The sequence below is a fragment of the Leishmania braziliensis genome, chromosome 14 (assembly GCF_000002845.2).
Source record: "Leishmania braziliensis MHOM/BR/75/M2904 complete genome, chromosome 14".
In the NCBI taxonomy this organism is placed as follows: Eukaryota; Euglenozoa; class Kinetoplastea; order Trypanosomatida; family Trypanosomatidae; genus Leishmania; species Leishmania braziliensis.
The window spans coordinates 236,536-252,263 of record NC_009306.2 but is presented as its reverse complement, the minus strand read 5'-3'; the positions used below and the strand labels follow the sequence as shown (position 1 = coordinate 252,263).

The 15,728-nt window shown below is 55.4% G+C and overlaps 2 protein-coding genes and 1 pseudogene across 3 annotated transcripts; all 3 read left to right on the top strand.

The window, feature by feature from the left end:
- Positions 1–1,067: 1,067 nt before the first annotated feature.
- LBRM_14_0700 (beta-ketoacyl-CoA synthase) lies at positions 1,068–2,213 on the top strand (the record flags this gene model as incomplete). The annotated part of the gene is made up of 1 exon (XM_001563311.1): positions 1,068–2,213. The coding sequence occupies one exon, from the start codon at positions 1,068–1,070 to the stop codon at positions 2,211–2,213; it is 1,146 nt and encodes a 381-aa protein (XP_001563361.1).
- A 5,019-nt stretch (positions 2,214–7,232) lies between these two features.
- On the top strand, positions 7,233–8,201 carry LBRM_14_0690 (beta-ketoacyl-CoA synthase; the record flags this gene model as incomplete). The annotated part of the gene is made up of 1 exon (XM_001563310.1): positions 7,233–8,201. The coding sequence occupies one exon, from the start codon at positions 7,233–7,235 to the stop codon at positions 8,199–8,201; it is 969 nt and encodes a 322-aa protein (XP_001563360.1).
- Positions 8,202–12,153: 3,952 nt separating this feature from the next.
- Positions 12,154–12,900, top strand: LBRM_14_0680 (annotated as a pseudogene). Its single transcript has one exon. A coding segment is annotated over exon 1 (747 nt).
- The last annotated feature ends 2,828 nt before the right edge of the window (positions 12,901–15,728 follow it).

Sequence of the window (15,728 nt, the reverse complement as noted above, 5' to 3'; positions counted from 1 at the left end):
AGGGAGCGGTGGCCTCACATCGAGGCAGAGCATCATTCTCACTCCACCACACCCACCTCCCTTCGCATTCCCTTTTCTCTCGTGCTGACACCCTCGTTGGTCTCGTCGATGTGCCCTCTGTTATGCCTGTGTGTGGGGGGGGAGGGGGGAAGGGAGGTCTGTTAATATCATTCAGCGTGTGTACGCGCATCTCTGTATGCCCGCAATATCGAGTGTTGTACTGACATCCCAGACACACACGCTCGCACGCCAAACTCTGACCCGCCTTTCGCTTGGGGGGGTTGCACACTCGAACAAGGAGAAGATGGTGCGTACGCGTGGGTCTGGGTAGTGGGGCAGCGCCAGCCACTCGACAGAGGGAAAAAGAACACGTCGAAGAACGCAAAGACGAAAAAGTGCATCTCGGCGGCATCTCCGCTCGCAAGGCAGCTGCCACGGTATTTTCGGCCTCATTGTCCCCCCCCCCTTCTCCCTTCTTCCCCAGGCCCTTTTGTGGCGACCAAGTGGGCGCACAAATCTGCTGCCAGGACATTGGGCCCACAGAACACACCTTCATGGGGCTGAGAGACGCTTTAAAAAAACGAGGCTCACACACCCGCTCATGCACGCCAGTTGCGCGGTCGCAATGTCTGCCTTCCTCTTTCATGCTCCCCACTCGACCTACTCTCGCTCCTTTTCCATTCACGACTTCCTCACTGTTTTACCCTTTGTTGTATGAGCCTTGTCGCGCAGTTATGCATTTGACTCCCTGTCAACACATACGCACACACACACACGCACGCACAGGCTAGAGTACAGGCATACGAGCAGCACTGTGTCTGTCTTTACTTGTTGGCCCAAACCCTCATCCATCATTTCAGCCCTCTTACTCTCCTTTGACCGATTTTTAGTTTCTCTCTTTTGGCTTCGCCCTTCGAGGTGTTGCTTCTCCTCCTCCTCCTCCTCAAGCGCCCTCCTGTTCCACTCCTGGAGCGCGTTTCTTCCCTGCATGTAGGGAGGTACCTGGCGCAAAACTGCCTCCTCCACCTCATCGAACAACTAGTTGGCGTATTCTCACTTCTCGCACGATGGAGATGCTGCAGGCGGCATGGGACTGGGTAAGCTACTACCCGCGCAACTTTAAGCCGGAACATGGTCGTGACTTCCTTGACCGGTACCCCGACTACCCCGTGTACTCCACAATTGCGTTTCTGCTCATCGTCTTCTACCTGCCGGCCTACATCGAGCGGCACAGCATCCGGCTAAGGATCCGCTACCTTGTGGCCGCGTGGAATCTGTCCCTCTCTATTCTCTCCACCTACGGTACGATTCAGGTCACCATGCAAATGCCATTCCTTCTGCGCGTGCGCAGCGCACACAACGCAATGTGCGAGCTGCCTTACGTGAGTGGCCGTAATGAAGACCTCGTGTCGCGTCGTGCTGCCGTTGTTTACGCGCACCAGCAGGAACTCATGAAGCGCGGGGTTGTCTTCAAGTGGGAGCGCACGCCGGCTTACATTCAGCAACGCGATGCCGAGCGCTTTTACAATGGACCCGGCACGTTCGCTGTTGCCATGTTCGCCTACCTCAAGACACCCGAGCTACTCGACACGGTCTTCCTGGTGCTCCAGCGCAAGCCTGTCTCCTTCTTGCATTGGTACCACCACATCGTCACCGCTATCTACGTGTGGCTGTCGTCCTACATGCCAATGCCGAGTGGGATTTTCTTCTGCGCCATGAACTACTCTGTGCACTCCATCATGTACTTCTACTACTTCCTCGTCATGATGGGGCTGCGCAGCTCGATCCGTCCCTTCGCGCCGGTCATCACGCTGTTGCAAGTGTTGCAGATGTTCATTGGCATGTACATCACCGTGTACACGTACTTCCAGTACTGGCTGAGTCCCGAGTACACCAACACGCTCTTCTTCAAGTTCTTCGACGTGGTGCTCAGCAATGCCCACTATGTCTACCACAACGCGAAGAGCGTCGTGACGACTGGCGCGCTGGCGTCGAAGGTGCCTGCGTTCGACATGTCTGACCGGTTCTGGGGCTGCGACAGCGACCCGACAAGCATGCGCATGGGCATGCTGATGTACGGCAGCTACTGCGTGCTGTTCGCGGTGCTGTTCAAGGAACTGTACCTGGACAAGCGCGTACACGCGAACAGCCTCGTGCGCGTGCGCACTGCTAGCGAGATGAAGCAAGCGGAGGATGTCAAGAAGATAGCGTAGCACTCAGGTGTCAAGTGGTGGGATTCGCCTGTTCCGCTATCGAGGCTCCGCGCATTTTTGGTTGGGTATCTGTAACGAGTGGCGGTGACGTCTATCTTGCCGTCGAGGGCCAGCCCTGTTCTTCTGCAAGGCTAAAGACGGCTTCTCCGAAGCGTCAGCGTCGCCTCTGTCTGTTTCTGATCACCACTAGCAAGGACGAAGCAGCGCCTCCTGGACAAGCACGCTAACAGTCAGTCACGCCTAGCAGACAACACGGGGACACACAGCTGCACGCCACACAGTGCTCGCCATGCACCCGCCTTTCTCTGCATTTTCTGTTGGACTATATGTGTTTCCCTTGTCACCCTCGCCTGTGCCACCAGGCACGCAGCTGCGTTCTCTACCAACCACGTCTGTGGATATGCACTTGCACATGGGTGTCTGCCTGTGCATGGGTGTGTATTCGACGCATGTGGGACTGCGTCGCTCTCTCCTCCTCTTGATTTCATGTTTACGGTTCCTCTTTGATCGGCGCGATGATCCTAAGCCATCACGCTCACCTGGAGAGAAACAAGCCTTTTCCCTCCCTCTCTCTCTCTTGTATGGCACGACGCGCTGAACGTTGTGAGCGTCTGTGTCGCGGCGAAGTGTCGGCGTGCGCGGGTACGATGACGTTTGTTTCGCTACGGTGCGGTTTCGGTTCCCTTTTTATTATTATTTTTTCTCTTCTTTGCCGATTTTTGCGACTCCCCCAATGCAAGTGGTGGGCATATGTGCAAACGCTTCCTTCTCGTTCCCCCTCCCTCCCTCCCTCCCTCTCCGCGTGGTCTCATCAAAGGTGGGCGTGCTCAACCTTTTTCTTCGAGTTGTTGCTGTCGTTATACGACCCAGCTTTTCTTCTGTTGTTGGGCATGGATACCGGGGGCATTATTGAGTCGCTTCCGCTTCTTATGGTCTGGCATCGACCACAACCCATGTGCATCAACACTCACAATCGCACACACGCACACACACACACACACGTGCATGAATGCAAAAGTCCTCTGGCAGCAGCATCGAGTGGAGTGGCTTGTGCTCTTGTTCGTTTTCTCCCGTTTCTTATGTTGATTCGTTGATGCACCTTCCCTGGGATTTCATGTGTATGTTCCCCCTTGGCCTCGTTGGCTTGCTGTCTTCGTCCCATCCCTCTTTCCCTCTACCTTGCGAGCCAGGCGCCATCCTCAGCGCCCCATTCTCTCACCCCGCACTGCGCACATCTTGCTTCTTTTCAGCAATACTAAAATATGCTTTGCTGTTATTGCTGTTGGTCAATCAATGCCTTTTGCGTGTGTGTGTGTGTGTGTGTTTCAGCTGTGTCTGCGTGGATGTTATTGCGTGTCTTCGCTCCTGATGGTGTTTCTCCCACGCCTCACTCCCCCTTTCGTCCCTCTCCTTTCATCTGGCAGTAGCACTGCTATGCCCCTGTCCTTGAGTGGCCGCGCAAGGGGGGAGGGAGCGGGTCGGCATCATCCACAGACACGCTCGCATCATTTTTGTTCTCTATTCTCTCTGTGCAAACAAAAAAAAAAGCCGCCAGGGAGCAACTGCGTGCGACACAACTCATGTGCATAACCTTGAAGATTGCTTGCTTGTTTGCTCTTATTCCTTTCAGATTCAGGTGATGTACGCTGTGTTGTTTTGCTTGCATGCAGCCCCACTCCTCCTCCTCCTTCTGTGTGCATGTGCGAGTATGCGTCACTGTGGGGAGGTGCATGTGAATGATATGTGCTTGGGCATGTGCCTGCAGATGTGTACGTCTGTCTGTCTTGGTGTAATTATGTGTCTAATGTATATGTATGGGAGGGTATGCATGCGTGCGTGGGCGCGTGCGTTGGTGCCGCGCCATCGATCACGCGCAGAGGACGTGGGTAGCACACTTTCAGTCCTCTCTCTCTCGTCGCCGCTGAAGCGCGGGTTCGTCGGGAGAAGGGCGGGAGAGAGACACACACACACACCGCCATCACCTTGCGGGTGCTGTGGTCGCATTGCTCATACCATCCGCAACGGCTGAGCTTAATGAGCTGAGAGGGGCGCACACAACTACGCCAGAGGGGGGAAGGAGAGAAGAAGAGCACAGAGAAAAAAGGGGCCACAATTAAGGGACGTGTCTCACACCCGCCTTGACCGATGCAGCACAGGTGGAAAGCAAACACACACGCAGACCCCTGCCTTACATGCGGAGGCACAGGCATGCACGGAGGGAGGGAGAGGGGAGGTCGGGGAGCAGCGACTCAACAACACAATGTTCCCCGTAAACACGTTTTGTCTACCACGAATGAACTAATGGCACCACATACCACCGCAGGCCATCTGCCTCGCTGGGTTGCGCCCCGGCTATGCCCAGGAACCGAACCGGCCACCACCGTAGGTGGATGCGTGTGCTGGCCGAGCCGTCGACAAGGTTTGCAGTGAGCGGGCACAAGCGTGGCCATGTCCGTACGTCTCTCCCGCACAGCGCCTGCCCAGCCCTGCCCGCCGACGCCAAGGGTTCGCCCAGCCGCACCCGAGGGGCAGCCTGCAGGCCCCTGGCGTTCCCGCAGAGTGGGTGCTGGGCTCTGCTACCGCTGGCGAGGTGACCGACACCATTGGATTTGCCGTTTCTCTAAGCCGAATAAAAAAAGCGGTATTGTCGTCTGTAAAGAGGTGCATGTGTTGTGGAGGGGGGGGTCCCCGCAGGCGTGTCATCCTCCTCGCACCACCACACGCCTGATCTGAGATGTGGCGCAGTAAAGCGAAAATGGGGGGAAGTAAACACACGCACTGTGGTGTGCACAGGCCAACGCATGCACGAGGGAAGAAGAGGGGGAGAAAGTGCAAAGAGGCGCGGCTGAAGCGTCGTCATGGTTGCCGCTCCCGCATCGTCGATATTGTTTAAAGGCTCTTTTGCCCTCACCTCGCTCTCTCTCTTCTACACGAAACACTTTCTTCACCGATTTGCAGGCTTGGGTGCTTTCTGTGTGTGTTTCGCGTTTTCCTCTCACAAGATCCACGAATCCCAGCATCCCTTATCGCGCCCATTCGGCGTCTCTTTCTCGCCTCCTTCCTGTGCCTTGATAACAGCCCTGGGTGTTGCGACTACGACTCCGTGTGAATGTCTACAGGTGTTCGCGGTTACGTGGTCAATCCTGACTGGCTACGGCCACCCGCTTGCTGTATGTGCTACGTACGAGACACACAGAAGCACACATATACACATGCTGACCACGCAAAAGGCACATGTGTGCATAAGCGAATGAGCCTCTTAATCCCTTTTTTCATATTTTCGCTATGTGTGTGTGGTGTGCCTGTGAGACTCGGGCATTCTCCCTCCCTCCCTCTCCCCTCTCTCTCTCTTTCTGTGTGTGTGTCTTGAGACCTCTCTGGAGTGCTACGATATCAAAGCGACCTGTTTCACCTTATATATGCGTATCTTACCATTCCGGCTGTGACCGCCCGTCCTTGCGCATACTTCAGTGGCTTTATGGGGGGGAGGGGCCTGTCATCCTCTCTTCATCCTCCATCTCTGTTGTACTCCTCATTGCTTTAGTTCGCTGGAAGCGGGCCTCAGTCTCGCCGTCTGCCTGCGCTTGTGCGTGTTCCTTGAGTTTTTGGGTAGGTGGCTACTGTTGTGTGTCACTCTCTTTCTCTCTCAATGATGACAATTTTACTAGGGACACTGAGGAAAGAAAGCGAGAAGGGGGAAAACGAACGCACTGGCACATGGGCCACCTCTCTGCTGCACCGAGATATATGTTCTTCGCATCCACTTGTCGGTGCTGAACTACACCTACGCCCTCACGAGCCCCCCATGCACAAGCAATTCAGTGTAAAGCACACCACCCCCGCACTCAACGGTGGAGAAGGCCTGTGCGCGAGAATGCGCGTTGCAAGATGCACAAAATCCACTACCAACCCTCCGCTTCCCTTTCCCCGTTCCCCCTCGCCCTCTCCACTTTTGCCCCCTTCACTCGGCATTTTGCTCGCACTCGCCTCTCCTTACCTGCCACCTGTTTCCCACCACAATGTCGCTGCATCTTCGTTGTCGCGGCGTCTCTCTGTCTCATACTCCGACACGCACGCCTGCGATGTGGACTTCACGCGGATACGCACCACCTTTGTCGTAAGACGAGCGCACCTACACGCACACGCACATACCCTATCGCCATTTGTATGTCTTCTTCGTGCTGTTAGGTTCATCTCGTATCCTCCTCTCTCTCTCTCTCTCGCTCGCTCGCTCGCGTTTTCCCTGCAATTGCTGTTTTTTCCGTCGTGTGCACACTGGTCCACCCTCCCTCCCTCCCTCCCCCCTTCAGCACACACACGCACACAAGTCACCCTCTCCACACAGCGCCACTCCCTCGCCCTCTCACACATGTGGCTTCGTTCGGGAAGTCAGCGCCGGTAGTCGTAGTTGTTGTCGCTTCTCTGTACATGTGCACACATCACTCTTGTGCTTGTCTACTTTTGCCTGTGCTCTATATCGTACCCCCCTCTGCGTGTCTCTCTCTGTGTGTGTGAGGGTGTGTGTGTGTGCGCTCCCCTTCACCTTCGCCGTTCTCTCTCCCTTCCACTCTTGCCCAGAGCCCTTCGCACAAACCAAGGAGGGGTAGGAGAATAAGTGAGAAGACAAGAGAGACGCACACGCGCTCACGCACACACACACACTTCGCAAGGCAGATCAGAACCCAAACGGTAGCCACGGACACCTCGGGACGTCCTCCTTTTTACTCTTCGACTCTTTTGTGTGTCGTTGGCCCTCTGCCTACTGCATCTCTGTTAGAGCCCTCCTCCTCAAATCAGCGGCTCCCCTTGTCACTACTTACTTACCCCCCCCCCACTCCCTCCCCACCACATTCGGGCTCTCACTCCTTAGCAGCTTTTCTTGGGTTCAAAGCTCCTCTGTTGTCGTTGTCTTCCCTGTCAGCAAGAGTCCTCATCTCACCCTCGTTTCTTACAGGCTGACACACACACACGCGCGCGCACGCCCAGACAAGCTCGTGAAGAAAAGCAAGCACAAACGAAATGAACCTTCTCACGCAACACCTGCAGGCCATGGCGGACTCCATCGACTTCTCACTGGTGGATCGCTGGCTGGAAAACCACATCGATGTCCCCATCCTCGCCGTTGTGCTCTACGTGATCCTCGTTCATGTTGTGAGCGATAAATTCATGAAGCACCGCCCGCCCTACAACCTGCGCTTCCTAAACATCGTGTGGAACTTGTTTTTGTCTGCGTTTTCCTTTCTTGGCGTTTACTACTGTGTGCCGCGGCTGTACGAAATGGTGACAGCGCCGGTAATCAGCGGGTTGGAGCCGAGTTCGCTGCGGTACATCGCGAACATGACGCCAGCCATGCACCGCAACATCATCATCCCAGACGGATTCCGAGAGGGGGTTGATGCGGTAGCCGTGCGCGGCTCTCTGGACACGTCGCTCTGCGTCTTTAACGTCGGCATGTACCACCGCGGCATCCCCGGACTTCTCTGCCTGGCCTTCGTCCTCAGCAAGATTCCTGAAATGCTCGACACCGCCTTCCTCGTTTTTCAGAAGAAGCCCGTCATCTTCCTGCACTGGTACCACCACGTCACCGTCATGCTGTACTGCTGGCACGGGTGGATCACGCTGACGAGCAGTGGACTGTGGTTTGCCGCCATGAACTTCTTTGTGCATACCATCATGTACTTCTACTATTTTGTGGCGGCCTGCGGGTACGGCAAGTACGTGCGCCCCATCGCGCCGCTCATCACCTTCCTGCAGATTATGCAGATGGTGATCGGCAGCCTCATTGCCGTGTACGTCTTCTACATGGACCAGCTCGGCGATGGCTGCGACTGCAGCTCGTCGAACACAAGGCTAGCGCTAATGATGTACGTCTCCTACCTCCTCCTCTTCAGCCACTTCTTCCGTAGCCGGTACATCAGGAAGACGTCAAAGAAGGCCGCACCGTCGTCACTGCCAGTGACGACGGACATTGTCAAGAAACACAAGTGAAGGACTGTTGTTCCCTCGTTGAGGAAAAATGGCACCGCCATGAGAGGAAAACGTTTGCGGGTCGTGAACGAGAGTTGTTGTGAGTGCGGTGTGCATGCTCGTTGTAAATGCGGCTGCCGTTGTCAGGTATAGTACGGTGGCGATGGCGCTCGGTTTGTTGTGCGGCGGCGAGGACTAAATTGTGCTGCTCGAGGGAAAAAGAAGTCCTTTGCGTGGCGACGCTTGGGCTGCGCCTGCTCTTCACTGCACCCCCCTCCCCCTCCCCCCCCCCCCCCCCCCCACAGACACCCGGGGCACACACGCGCAGCCTTACGTAAAGGACAAAAAAAGGCGCTCGTGTGTGAGGAGGAGGGAAGGAAGTGTTTGTTTGGTTTGCTTTAACTTTATAAGCAGTAGGAAGGGGGAGTTAAGGCGCTGAGAACGTAGAGGCAGCCGAAGGGGGGGACAAGGAGACTTGTTGAGGGTGGCAAAGCAGACAATACTTGCGAGCTAAAGAGCGACGCACGACAACATTCCGTGATGGGGTGGCGGGCTGCGTTTGGCTTGATGTGTAAAGGAAGGGGAAGGGAGGAAGCTTTACGACAGAGGGAAGCGGAAGAAAATGAGCGGAGTGGCAGCTGGTATCTGTAGAGCATCAATCGGCCGTTGGTAGAGGGAGAAGGGGGGACTGTAAGGGAGGGGGCTGCTTGTGTGAGCACGCGCGTCGAGGCAGTCAGCAGACCCACTGCAGCACTGTCCCTCCTCCTCGCACTGCCTCTCATGCACTCTCCGTGTGTCCTTGATGTAAATGTGTGCATGCTGATGGAGCTAGCCCTTTCCTTTTACTTTTGTTGTCGCTTTGCATTGGCTGTTTATTCCTTCACTCATCCTGCACAGAGACACACGCACAAACGTACCCGTACGCATCCCATCTTTTCCCCAGGGACTATCGATGCTTCCACTCTGCACGGCCGCCCATGTGTCATCTCAATGGCGTGCGTTCGTGTTGGGGTGCACGCTTCGCACCTCACTTTATACCCCGTCCACACACACGCACACGCACACACGCGCGCGCAGACAGTCATATGAGCGCGCCCGTGAAACGCACGGAGAAAATCCTTCACTGATGTTTTTTTCTTTGGAGGGGGGAACCTCTTCCGCTCCTTCTTGTCCCCGCTTGCCATTCGATGCGTTGTGGTGCGTTGTTTAATGCGAGAAGGTGCGCAGAGGCGTGTATTTGTGCTACTGTCAGTACGCGTACGCTCAGCGACGGACCTCCCATCGCCTTCTCAGTAATCGCCGCACGACGGCCTCCTCCCCCTCACTTATTGCGTAGCCTTTATGCGTGGCATTTTCTCTCTTTTCCGGTGCTCTGATCTTCTCACTTGGGCCGCCTACGTTTGCTGCTGCGTCTTATTATGTTTTGTGTGTGTGTGTGTAGAGCACACTCATGCGAGGTGAGAATACGTTGCCAGCACCGTTAAATTAATTTCGAGTAAGGAATGGATAAAGTGGAACGCGAATGATTACGCTCACGTAAAGGAGGCCGTGGGGGGGGGGGGGGGGGGCAGGGGACGAAGAGAAGTTAGGCTTCTGTGAGGAGTCGTATGAGTGCAGTCAGGCGGGATTGGAACTTTCTCCCCCTCTATCTACACTTTTACGCAACACAGTGTACGGTGAAGTGGTAACACCCCTGCCCCCTCCAGGCAGGATCGACTACAAAACAAACTGGAACAGTGTGAACGCAGACAAAGCCGACCACGCCCCCCCCCTCCCCCTCCTCCCTCTACTCCTCTTCCTCGGTTCGTTCTTTTTCTTTTTGCTTCGCTGCCGATCGGTCTAAAACGCAGCGGGCGTTGCTCATTGTTTCCCCCCTCCTCCCCTGCACCAAAGACAATACAGTTGTGCTTTGGGATAGCAGCGCCTGTACGCAGCACCCTGCGCATGGGGCCATGACTTCTTTGGTCCTCGATGTGGAATTCCCTCCGCGGCGCTGCCTCATGACTTCGTCATTCAGCGTCGTTTTTATTCTCTACGATCCTGTAGTTCCCATCGTTTGTTTGCTCCCGTAGTCCCAGTCCGCCCGTTGCCACCAGGCGGCATCGCAGCTCCCAGCTTGGGAGGAAGCAAGCCCACCGACAAAATCACTTTGCCCGGCGGGGTTGAGCGCATCACACTCTCTCTACACGGACTGCGCAACGAAGGGTCCCCGCCACTAAGCGTAAGCACACTTGCCACGGTGCAAGAGCGTGCCACGGCCTGTGTCTTGCGAGCAGCATACTGTCTGCGTGTATTCTCTCCCAGAAAAAGGATACTGGAGTTTTGTCTGACCAGTGTCCCGGCGATGTTATCCCTCGCCACAGCCAGTGGGACGAGGCCCGGTCCTGGCCAAGCGATTGGTTAAAGAATAAACGAGGGCCACGAGCGTAGCGAAGGCGCGGCGAAATGTGTCCCCCTCAATTGTGGAGGAATACTGAAGAAGCGCATGCGACTTAGCAGGAGCTGCCAGCTATCTACATCACACTCTTTTCATCCCACCACCTCTTCCCTCTTCAAACCTAGTCGCGCGACATTTGCTCGCCATCTGGCTCTCTACAAAGCGTTTTACTCGTGCCACTCAAGTGGTATTTCTTGCGCTTTTTCCCCCAGGCAACCTGCTCTTTCTCGTCGGGGTCTTTGCTGCAGGTTGCATGGGTAATGTTATGGGAGCCTCTGCGCAGTTGGTGTGTAATGGTGAAGAACAGTGCGCAAAAAAAGCCCACATTATGAGTGTACACTCATGCTTGTAGCTGCTCCCAAGAGCGACCGCTCCTACTTGCAGACCTCTTTCACACTAACGGGCCCATGGAGGCAGGCCATCTCGCCCATCTCTGCACGAGGCCTTCTCACATAGCGCACTCACTCACGCACGTACTCCTCTCCTGTGCTCTTCTTGGGCGCCTTGCACCTGGACCTCTCCCCTCCTTCCTTCCTTCCTGCTTTGTCTCCCTGTAAGCCCACTTGTGTGTGTGTGCGCGCGCGCATGCCGGTGTTCTTATTGCTCATCGTTCGCAGGTCTCTTGGATTCACCTGCTGGCCCCCCCCCCTCCCCTTTACCTGCGTTAGGGCCTCTTTTATGTCTGGGACGTTCTCTCTCCTGTAATGCTGGCAGCGAGAGAACAACGGGGACAGGAAGAAGTGACGCTCAACAAGGCAGCAAGGAAGAAAAGGAAGATATCACCAGTGCTCTGTAATTAGATGCACGAGAAGGTCCCTCTCGGGGAAGGATGGAGGACCAAGTCGCTCACATGGCCTCCACACCATGACCCTCTGTCCTGACTCTTACTCTACGACTCTTTCCCCTCGTGTGCCTCAGTCATGACGGCGCTGAGGCAGAAGACAGATTCAACTGCGCCCGAGTTTGCCACGGACTGTCCGAAGCCTTTCGGCTTGTGTGGGAGAGAATTGGTGGTGGAGTTGGGAGCAACTCCGGCACTGCGCTCGCCTGCTGCATTGTTACCCCGAATTTCCTCCCCCTTCTCTTCATGCCTGTTTTTATGTCGTCGTTGCATCGCCGAGCCTCCCTGCTGACCTTTATCGCCACCACTGTGCAAACAAGCACGAGTAAATATGCGGAACCTTTCATCCGACGTCGAGGCACTCACCGCACCGTGTCTTCGCCGAACAATTCAAGCACACCAAGAAAACAAAACGAGTGAAGTGGGCATCCAGGTCGCAGCTGTTTTGATCAGCTGCAACCACCCACACCTTAACTCAACGTCACCCTAGCGGACATTGGACATCCGACGTGTGTCGTACCTCGACCGCTCTCTCTGGCTCTGCTACTGCTGCTGCTGGCGCTCTCCATTGGGCACTCTTGCATCCTCTTTGTTGGTCCCGCGACCCATCATATCTCGTCAGCTAATCGTGGCCACGCACACGCACAACCGTACGCGAGAAATTACAACCGAGAGAGAAAAGAGAAAAAAAAGAGATGGCAATGGTACCGACTTCGCCGAGCACTGCCGCGTCGCTGACAGCATCGATGCCCGCCACTGCAAATCCCTTCCTGTGGGCACACCACCACATCACTCACTTCGAGGGTGGTAAGGCACACCAGTGGATGTGTGCCTCACCCCACATTCCGCTGCTAGTTGCTGCCGGCTATTTTCTGCTCGTGCATGCCGGGCCGCGCGTGCTGTCGCGCCTCCTTGGTGGTAAGCCAGTGCCGGGGCTGAGCCCCATCGTTGCGATTTGGAATTTGTTCTTCAGCGTCGCCTCCATAATCGGCTTCTGCTACTGCATGCCGTTCTTGTTTCGTGTCTTGACCATGACGAGCAGCGAACTCCCGGGACTCGCGCCGAAGAAGGACCGCACAACCGGCGAGTGGGACCAGCACCCCCCACGTACGTGGCGGTCTCTTCACCTCTCTGTGCTACTGGAACCGCAACATTTTAGAGGATGGCGCCACCGCCTTCTGGCTGCTCACCTTCAACCTTAGCAAGATCCCTGAGCTGATGGACACAGTGCTCCTTCTGCTCAAGCGCAAGCCGATCCCCTTCATCCACTGGTACCACCATATCTCCGTCATGCTCTTCTGCTGGCACGCGCACGTCTCCGGCATCAGCAATGGGCTGGGCTTTGCGGTGATGAACATGGGGGGTGCACTCCATCATGTACTTCTACTACTTCCTGTGTGCGTGCGGACAGCGTAAGCTGGTGCGCCCCTTTGCGTCGCTAGTTGACCCTTCTGCAGATACTTCCAGATGTTTGCTGGCACGGCGCTTCGGCACGACTTATGTGTACTTCTCCTACGTTGTGCTCTTCGTGAAGTTTGTTCAGGGACAACTACGTGCTGAAGAGGCGTGACTGCCGCTAGAGGCAACGCGAGACCTCAGTAGCGGGACAGTGGGGTAGGGGGAAGACTGAAACAAAGAAGAGAGAAAAGAGGAGAGTCGGCACAGTAGCGCACCCGTCAGTGGGCGACTCACAGAGACAGCAGCCCGCAGCTCGCATGTGTGCTTGCCTGCGTTCTCAGGACAACGCCTATCCTTGTTCAAAACGAGAAAGGATCTCTATCCCTGCGCCGATCTTCTCTTCTGCCCCCTTCCTCCTCCCCCTCCTCGTCTTTGGTGGGTTGCCTTCTTTTTCTTGAATTTTCAGCTTCTGCGTGGCCTCTTCGTTCTTCCATGCATCCCTCTCGTTGTCGCACCAGGCGTGTCTCTTTTCTCCCTTCGCTGCGCGCCTTCTCTGCCGCTTTTTCGCTGTTTGTTCGCGTTGCGAAATGAGGCACGTGGCGTGTGGTGACGTGCTTGCCAAGAGAGGGGTGTCTGCGTGCGAGTATTTTCCCCTCTTCGCTCCTTCGCGGTGTCCCCTACCACCACCACCACCACTTCTTCTTCGCTTGCTTTTCAAATCACATCTTGAGACAGTGTACGTGCACTCCGGCTCAATGCCCATTTATGTGCATCTTTGTGGGGCGTACTTGATAAAGTAGCGGCTATCTGCATGGCCCTCCTCTTCTCATGGGCGTACGTGCGTGGGTGTGGACTTGTTTGGGTATATATATATATATATATATATATATATCTGTGTGTGTGTGTGTTTCGGGTAGGTGCCGGCTCCACTCTCTCCTTTATCGGCTCTTTTACCCTATCTCTGCCCTTCTCCTCCGCACTTTTTGTCCGTGTGCTTCCCACCCACCCACCCACCCAGCCTCAACCCCCTCCACCTCCACCTCACACCTCTCAGTGTAGTTCCTGCATTTACCTCCTCTCTACCGCTTTCTTTTCTCTTCCCCACCCCTCCCCCTCTTATGTGTCTATGTGCGACCCTTTTCTTTTCCCTACGTCTTCTTCGCTCCTCTGATGCCCGTTAGGAGAGCGGAAGAGTCTCCTTTGCGGGTCGTCTGCGCTTACAGTGGTGCTCTAAAGGTAACGTGAGCTTCATGACGCACCCTTCTGTGCTTCCTCTTTTTTTTCTCCCTCCTATGTGTCTATGTGTGTGTGTGTGTATGCGTGTGTCTATGCTTACTTTCAAATCACGGCACTGCCGTCCCCCTCCCTCCTCCCCCCTCCTCTCTCTCTCTCTTTTCGTTGAACTTTGCTCATCTTGCGTTGTGTTATTGTTGGTTGTCTGCTGCTGTGGTTGGCTGAACTTGACTGCCTTGGCGCATTTTTTTTCTTCGTCTCTTCCTCATTCTCGCGGCCTTTGATGAGATCGCTGCGCAGAAGAAAGGGGGAAAAAAAACGACAAGGAAAGCGAGAGAAGCACGTGCGGGACGGGGGGGGGGGGGGGCAAGCGGAAAGCCACTGAATGCGGCGATGCACTTTTTTCTCTTCTGGTAACACCAACATATACGAAGAATACTCGAAAAGGGGGGCGCGAGGTTGGGCGTGAGTCAGCGAACGGATCCAATTATTCATACATTCTCCCTTTTTTCTTACCTCTTTGCTCTTAGTCACTTCTCTTCCGTGCTCCTCTACTTGGGTCTCAGTGCGTCTGCTCCCCCCCTTTCTCTCTCCCTCTACCTCTCTCCTACTCCCCCGCGTTTCACGAACGCGCCTCACGTGAACTGCGGCATTCCCATACCATGTGAACACAACGTCAACCTTCCCTCTTACTCTCTTTCTCGCGCGCGCGCGCATTGCTTCATGAATTTTGATTATGCACGCCCTCGCTTGGGTATTATTATTATTATTATGTGGAGCTCTCTTTCCCTTCTCGTCTGCTGTGTAGTTCTTTGGTCGCTGTCGCCGTTAGCTGCAAATTTCGCGGTACGTGCTTGATTGCGCTTTGACTCCTTCCTTGCTCCTATTGTCTTCCGCTCTGGCCCCATCCCTTCTCCTCATCGCCTTTCCTCGTGACGGTGTGTCGTCCAGGTGATGAATTTTCATTTGGCTCTCTCGGTCTCCCTCTCAAGGCGGCCCTCTCCTTGTCCTCGTGGTCTGAGCTCTTTTTCTCATTCTCTGAAGCGCACCACCTCTGTGGACCCCCATTTCACTTCACACCCCTTTTCGTCTGACCATGATTAGCACTCACACTCCCACACACACACACACAGGGGCGCGCGCGCGTCGATAAACACGCTTCTCTGGCACTCTCTCCTCCTCCACCCCCCTTCTCTCCCATGTGATGGCTGCCCGCCTCTCTCTCTCTCGCTCTTTTTACTCGGAAAGCATTTTTGGGGGGGCCCTGTCATCGTTTTCCTCTTCGGGTCGTCATTCTGTGCCTGCCTTGTTGCTGCTTTGGGTTGAGCCCATAGGCCAAAGAGGGCGTGAAGAGGAGGAGAGGTGCCAGTGTGTATGTGGGTGTAGCTGGAGGGCAGTGCGCACTAAGCATAACTAGAGGAAAAGAGGGGTGAGGTGAAATGAGAATCAGGGGATTAGCGTGGGGCTTCTTGTCACGACTACTTTCTCTCCCGCCTAAAGCGCACCACCCACCCACCCCCTTCTCTCCCTCCACCCTCATTCCTAGTCCTTTAGTCCCCTCGACCCACGCCCCCCCCCCTCCTCCCCCCCCCGTACTCATGCAGACACACACCTGTGCGGGTGTGAGTCGATCGCCCCG